The sequence below is a fragment of the Trichechus manatus genome, unplaced genomic scaffold (genome assembly GCF_000243295.1).
Source record: "Trichechus manatus latirostris isolate Lorelei unplaced genomic scaffold, TriManLat1.0 scaffold00048, whole genome shotgun sequence".
In the NCBI taxonomy this organism is placed as follows: domain Eukaryota; kingdom Metazoa; phylum Chordata; class Mammalia; order Sirenia; family Trichechidae; genus Trichechus; species Trichechus manatus.
In genome coordinates, this window is record NW_004443984.1 from 13,776,029 (window position 1) to 13,784,112 (window position 8,084).

At 35.8% G+C, this 8,084-nt stretch overlaps 1 protein-coding gene across 2 annotated transcripts in view; it reads right to left on the reverse strand.

The window, feature by feature from the left end:
* The window catches only part of SPEN (spen family transcriptional repressor), a 92,883-nt gene that overhangs the window by 54,459 nt on the left and 30,340 nt on the right, over window positions 1–8,084 (reverse strand). For both annotated transcript variants that reach the window (XM_004377218.2, XM_023732156.1), the window contains exon 2: window positions 898–1,218. In XM_004377218.2, coding sequence (XP_004377275.1) covers window positions 898–1,218 — 321 coding nt within the window. The remainder of the gene's footprint in view (window positions 1–897; window positions 1,219–8,084) is intronic.

Below are 8,084 nucleotides of genomic sequence, written 5' to 3' on the forward strand. Positions count from 1 at the left end.
ATGTGCAATTGGCTTGCCAGCAGTTCACCTTTGTAGCCATCCAGCCCAGTCAGTTTTGATTGCTGTATCCACACTGATCATCACCATGTGTTCAAAGCTAAAGTACCTTTAATTAGACAGCAACCGCTCAAGATAGTAATCCTCTTCCCCTGGACTAATGGAGTCTTGACTGCACGACATCCCATACATTCCAACAATTAGAAAACAATGGCTATATTCCAGGGTTTAGGAATGTCCATCATCTCAATTTCTCCCCATTCCATCAAGAGATGTAATTCCAACATGGAAATTATGTAGATCCAAAATGGAAAAATCAAGCACTGCCTTCTCACTTCTTTATCCAAGTACGCATTTCCAGGTTTAAGTATTGTTTGTAGAATCCAAGTGGTTGAGTTATTACGGTCTGCTAGATTTTTTGGTGACAATCCAATTAGTTTGTAAACTTTAAGTAGTGAAAATTGAGAAGCAGATATCAACTTCTAAAATAATCTGTAGGCTCTAATATTCCGAAAATATTCCATATAGTACAACCACAAAAGCTGTAGCCACATAGCTCCATCAGGTAGAAAGGATATATCCAAGGAAGGCCTTAACATTATCCAAGAGAAGGAAATTATTAATTCTAGAAGACTGGTAACTCCAAAAATGATGCTTCCATAGGAAATCTTCAACCACCTTATATCTCAAGAGTAGGTATCCAACCAGCTGCAGGAAATATCCTCTATAATTCCATAAGATACCAGCCACTGGGATAGAAATCACTTCCGTTTCCAACCCAAATTAGGAAACATTCAGAATGCCCAAAACTTTAAATCCATCTGGGGCCCCTAATTATGAGTTTCTGTTTCTCACCAAATCAAATACAAAATACCTGCCTACAGAAACCTTGGAACTTACCCATCAAGTCTCCGCTCATAACGTCCTTCTCGTGCATGAAGTGATGGTGGGGGGCCATAAGCAGGTCCTCCACCACCTCCTCTGAACCCAGAAACCTCTCTACTACGAGATGCTATGGAAACTGTATCATCCAATCCCCGAGCAGCACTCGGAATTGTGCCTGGTTCATTATAATCCGTGCGTAGGTCTCTATCTCCCATTTTGTTGACAGAGTTGTGAGCTTTCTGTGCACTTTTGATGTCCACAAAATCCACAAAGGCAGCCACTCCTCCTTCAGATCCCCTCTTGGGGAGAATTTTGACACTTTCCACACGGCCATATCTGGAAAAAATAAAGTCAACGTTATTGCTGCATATCAATATTTTCCAACACGAGTTTTAAAAAACAAGATCATTTCTAGATAATTTACATTTTTTATGTATGTGGGTTTGCAAAGTGATTTAGATATGGCTCTCTTTTACACTCACAATTTTTTCTCTCAGGGCATTTGCAAATATTTTATCCACATTGTTATATTACTCTCATTTCTTCAGTACAATATTAACTAAACTACCCTTAACCTTTCCAGAACACTTAGCTGAAATGAATCTCTCAAGTTACAGAAACTTTTACATTCCAAAAAAGGATACTGAACCTAAGATAGACTAAAGTAATTTAAAAGTCTTAAAAGAATTTTCATTAAAATAAAAACTGTAACTACACATATAGCTACAGATTTCACATGAATTTATTAAGTGACAAAGATCTTACTGAAAAAATAAGATGCTTTCAAACACTCCTTACTCAAAGGTAAAATAAACTCAAATACTTTGTGTGCTCATTTGCAAGTGACAGTCTAAATTTTTTAATGTAAATTTTTGCTATTTCATTTTCTAGGGGGTTAAAATAAAACTGTTAAATGTATAACTTAAGTATAATTAAAGCTGTTTTTCATATAAATTAATAAATCTGAGAAAATCTTTTGCTAGACCCTATGTTCTAATTTTTATTAAAAAATGTTTACTTCGTTAAGAAAAGGTTTAGGACACACTTGTATTTTGAAGCAGATATCTAAGAAATAATTATTTGGAATCACTAAAAAAAATTCATGAAAATTCTGTAAACTTCATTTGGAGTTAGTAATTATATTTTATATACTTGTACTTTGGCATTTTAGAAAAGGCAGTCACAAGCACTTTTAAACACAGCACTCTTATTTGCTGACAACCCAAGATCATAATTTTACACTTTCCCTTAAGAAGCTGACAATATCAGAAAGCAGAACTTTTCTTCTTACATCCCTATGATTTGTTACTATAAGAAAACACAACCCTAAAATCCAGTTTTATCTGATGCAAATTAACTGATGAAATGATCTCTTTAATTTATAAAGAAAACTGATAGAAACTGAAATAGCTCTTTTCATACAAACAAAAATCTTCTGATGTATCTGATAAAGGATTTCTATCTAGAACACATAAAGAAATCTTACAACTCCATCCATTTTTTAAAAAGATTTCAAAAATTTAACAGACACTTCACCAAAGAAGATATACAGATGGCAAATAAGCACTTGAGAATGGGCTATAGTGGAAGCAGGAAGACCAATTAAGAGGCTAGAACTCTGGCAGCGCAGTGATTAAGTGCTCGGCTGCTAACGGAAAGATTGGTCGTTCGAACCTACCAGCCACTCAGCGTGAGAAAACTGTGGCAGTCTGCTTCCGTAAAGGTTACAGCATTGGAAACCCTATGGGGCAGTCCTACTCTGTCCTACAGGGTCACTATGAATCAGAATTGACTATACAGCATTGGGTTTGGTTTTTTGTTTTGTTTTATCGGAAGAGAGAACAGGGCAGTAGCAGTGAAATACAAATCAAAACCACAACGATATACCATTTTACACCCATCAGAATGGCTAAAATTAAAAAAGACTGACCATACCAAATGTTGACAAGGATGTAGAGCAACTGGAGCTCTGCTGGTGGAAATGTAAAATGGTAGAGCCACTTTAGGAAATAACTGGATAATTTCTTAGAAGTTAAACATACATCTACCGTACAACTCAGTCATTTCACTCCTAGGTATTTGTACAAAAGAACTAAAAGCCAATGTCCACACAGAGACCTATACACGAATGTTCATGGCATCCTTATCTGTAGTAGCCAAAAACTGGAAATCATCCAACTGTCCATCATTAGTTAGGCTTTTATTTCTAACATTCCAGCAAACAGCTATTGTGACAGTTACCTTTCAGATGTCTAATTTTCATCTCAAACCTAATATGACCACTAAAAAGACCTCCTGGCTCTCACCCCAACCCCCTCAAACCTGCTTGTCCTGAAGTCTTCCCACCTCAATAAATAGCAATTTTATCCTTTCGGTTTTTCAGGCAAAAAACCTTGACCCTTATCCTTGAGTTACTCTCATTATCTCACACCTCACATCCAATCCATCAGGAATATATCCTTAATCTGACCCCTTCTTACCACTTCCACTGTCTTCCTGCTTCCACTACAGTCTATTCTCAACACAGCAGCCAGGATGATCCTTTTAGAAGGTAAATTGAAACATCCTGTCTCAGAAAAGCCAAAGTCCTTACCATGGTCTATAAGAATCTACAGGATCTGCCCCACCACCTTCATTTCCTATCACTCTCCTCCCCTTTTGCTCACTCAGCCACGTTAGCTTTTCCTTGATGTTCCATAAACTTGCCATAAATACATTCTGCTTCTTTGTCTTTGTCCTTACTCTGTTCTCTCTCCCTGGAGCATCCTCCCCCCCATACATATGATCTGCTCCCTAACTTTCTTCAGTTCTCTGCTCAAAGTTTTTTCAAAGAGCCTTCCCATGACCACCTTACTCTCTAAAATACCACGTGTGCGCTACCTACACACAAACACCATGTCTCTCCTATCCTCCTTTTATCTTACACCTTTATTTTTCTCGATAGCATTTATCACCACCTGACTTACTATTTTTTGTCTCCCTTCACTAAAACATAAGCTCCATGAAGGCAGGAAGACTTTCTGTTTTGTTCACTGCTGTACCCCTAGTGCCTAAAAGAACAATGCCTGGCATTTAATAAAGACACTCAAATATTTGCTGAACGAACAGATAAATGTGACCAAAAAAAAATATCACGCCCATCACAAGACAGTTAATTAGCTGGATATAATTCACTTTGTAGATTACTTTGAGTAAATGATAACTCCTAATTCCCACTAGGATACTTGGCATAATAAATGAAGCTCACATCAAACTAAGAAAAGTCTCATGGGCTTTGTTAGGGAAAAGTTCATAAACTACATTATAAACTTGAATGTGTGTGCCTTTGGGATGCTGGGATCATTTTAATTTATTCTACTGTACCCGTCCGTAAGTATAGATTATTAGGAATTGATGTTAAATTCTAAATATGGGTTTTAGGAAAACAATAAAATCAAGTCCTAGACTATATAAGAATTTGATTACTACTGATCTAGGACAAAAGTGAAACAGTCAAATATGACTCCCCAAAGTTATCTCATCTTTATTACTATTCCATCCCTTTATATGGCTGGTACCCTTGAATCATCCCTAACATACATATACTTTATCTCACCAAGGCCTACGCTTCCCAAGTTTTCCATCCCTACCTTGCAACATTTACCCCGAGTCTCAAACACCTACTATGAGCCAAAGATTACATGATGGGTACTGGGGAGACAAGACAATTAACACATGTTCTTCACATAGCTGCTTACAATCTAATTAGGAAAACAAATATTTAAACCAATAATGGTAAAATATGAGAAATGCTATGTATAAAATGTTGGGGTACCAAAATTGATTTAAGAGCTCTGCATTTCTTTAGGACTTTTCCAGAGTGGTAACTATTGATAAAAACTGACCATTACTAAAAGCTCTGACAGGTTAACATACTGTACCATGACAAGTAAAATATTTGCACTCTATCAAGCAATTCAATGCTGAAAATTTTAAACATCCACTTAACATACTTGGAAACCAACAGCCAGTGCTTCATTAAATCTTGACCATGTAAAAATAAACGTATTAACTGAACTGAATGAAGTGACTTAATCATATGGCTTATGTCCAAAAAAAAAAAAGTATATATAATGCCAACCAAATATACTTCACTTACTACTGTCACTCAAAACTGTCTTAACATCTCAAAGTCATTGATTCCCTTCACTGAGGGGGGAAAAAAAAAACTTCACTTTACAAACTTTGGTGGGAAAGTCGTTTCTCTGAGGAAATTAAAGAGCCCCTGGTGTTTTAAAAGTTTATTAGAATATGATGAAAAGTAAAATCCTGGAATCTAATTTTTATGCCTCAAAGAAAATTCAATAGTGATTTTTATTTAATAATCTTATCATAGTAGTTACACTAAAGAATACAAATAAGCTTCTCAATACCCAAACTTAGTCTGCTTGTGAAAAAATATGCATATCAGTACAAAAAGGAATGGTTTGCATATAAAATAATAGTATAAATGCTCAACATATTTACCCAACAGATCTGACCAAAGAGAAACATCACAATTTCTTAACTACATATTTAACCAGAAACTTATTTTCCAAGCAAAGTCAATTAAACATCTATATTCAGCCTCTTCTCTAAATTGACTACATTCCACTAGGTTAGATAAACACAGGTAAGGTTTGGTTATCTGATTTCCTAATTACTCCACAACAATACTTGCTACATCTTATTTAGTGGCATAATCTATGACAATTTAGTTATTCCAGTAGGCTTGACGGTTGAGTCCACAAGAGCAACGGAAAAAAACTTACGATCACATTCTGTCCAAAATGTTTTCTTAGTAACACAACAATAAATATACATTACTGCAGGCACACAGTAATAAAGTGGTCCGAGATAAACCTTTTCTATTTAACTCCTCTCTTCTCAGCCACAAAGACTGCAAAGGCCCAAACCAACCCTACCCCTTAACCCTTCTGGGCTATACACAATTGGTACACAAACTCTCTTTTGTGGCTAAGCTACTACAAGAACTTTACTGCTTCGTGTGATCTGATTCACAGACCTGCTAATGCAAAGCAACCAAATAGATGAACTTATTAACTATTTACTTTATGTATTTTTCAGGAATATATTTCTTATAATTACAGTATCATCAATACTACAAGATGGTGAAAGATAAAAAATAAAAGAAATGGCTGTGTTCTTGCTGTGTAAGATGATCTAACAGGAAAACAATCTTTCGTAAGCTGGTACTTTCCTCTACAGTGTATTTCAGGTTTAGTACTCTTCTAAATAGTACATGTCAAGTTTAAATCCTATAAATCCACCTTGTGGAAGGACTTCTACTTCCCAAAGGCAAGAAAAAAGCACAAAGAAGCATCTGTAAGCAACAACTATCAAATATTTGAACTCCAGGGCCACTACCTTTCCAAGCCTCTCCCCTAATTAAATCCATCATAAACTAGTACCTTGCAGGAGCTACCATTTGGTTACCTTATTTTGGTTTCTCTTCAGCAAACTGTAATATAAGAAATCCAGTTGCCTTAAATTACTGAACTAGATAATTAACATTCATACTGGTAAAGTTATACTAATCTGTTTACTAGACAAGAAAAAGAAAAAGTCAGTTTTGTTTTTATGGATTCATACATTCTCTGTAAAAAGCCACTGAAAGTGAATGGGCCCTTGGCTGTTTTCTCTTAATTTCTCTCTAGTAGAAAACAGTGAACATAGGCTAAATTGCTGCCTGCTACCAATGCAGGCCCAACCTCCCTCCTTTTGTTAGAACCAGTATCTCTGAGACAAAGCACAACCAGAGTGGAAGGGGAAGAGAAGAGACTTCTTAAAGTAGTCACAGAGAGAGAGAGAGAGAGCACAACTACATGTGCTAGGCACTGTGCTAAATGTTGTAGGTATAGCTATGAGCAAGAGAAAACATGGTCTTTGACCTGTGGAACTTCCATTCTAGTTTATAATGTATAATATGGGGCATAAAGGGAATCAGCTACATGTATGAATAGAGAATGGGGAGATTACACTACCTTAAATAGGGTGATTAGGAACAGGTACATATGAGGGCAAGCAATTTACCAACCAGGAGGTTATACTGAGATAAACTTAGCAAATAATGCACATACTTTTGAATTATATACCATGTAAATATCATCTATCCAAAAAAAAATTTTTTTTAAATTATATTCTGATAGCCACTAGAAATGCCAAATTCTACAGTTCATTTATTCATCCGACAAATATACTACTACTATCTGCTATGTGCTAGGCACCATAATAGATGATGAGTATGCAGTGAATTCAACCTGCTCTCAAGGAGCCTGAACACTACTGCAGGATACAGACAAGCAAACAGGTGGTTACAATATAAGTTCCTTTTTCAATGTATGGCTGAAACACGAAGTGATTGGTTTTGTCTCTGAATTCTCAATACACTGTGTATGTACCAGAAAAATACAAATGGAAAGATAGAAAGGGGGAAAAATATGTATGAAGTGAGAAGTGAAGAGGGGGGAGAAGGAAGTAGCAGCCACCCTTCTCCTCCCCAAAAGGCAATTAACCAAAGGATAATATAGAAGTGTTTAAGCTTAAATCCTGAATAAAGAGCTAAATGAAACAGAATGCATACAGAATGATGAACCAAATACTCAATGAACAGATATATGCACGTAGAAAAACATCAAAGCATATTCCTTCTTTATGATGGTGGGCTCACTGTTCATATAATTTATACATAATGAGAAGACATTTTTAGCTCTCAACTTAACACAGGAGAACCTGATCAGGTATTACAAACATACACTACTCTCTTCTATAGGGAGAAGACTGAAAACTCTAAAATTAAAAAAAAAAAAAAAAGTGCCGCTTAAATCTTCATATTCATGAAAATTCAGTTGGTAAATCTGATGTCCTGATTTTTTCTACTCTTACCAAAACAACACATTTTGTTCATTTAAATGGGAAAAAGACAGTCTTTTTAACAAATAGTGCTGGCAAAACTGGATATCCATCTGTAAAAAATGAAACAGGACTCATAGCTCACACTACACACAACTAACTCAAAATGGATGAAAGACCTAAATATAAAAACCTAAAACGATAAAGATCATGGAAGGAAAAATAAGGACAATGCTAGGGGCCCTAATACATGGCATAAATTCAATACAAACCATAACTAACGATGCACAAACACCAGAAGATAAACTAGG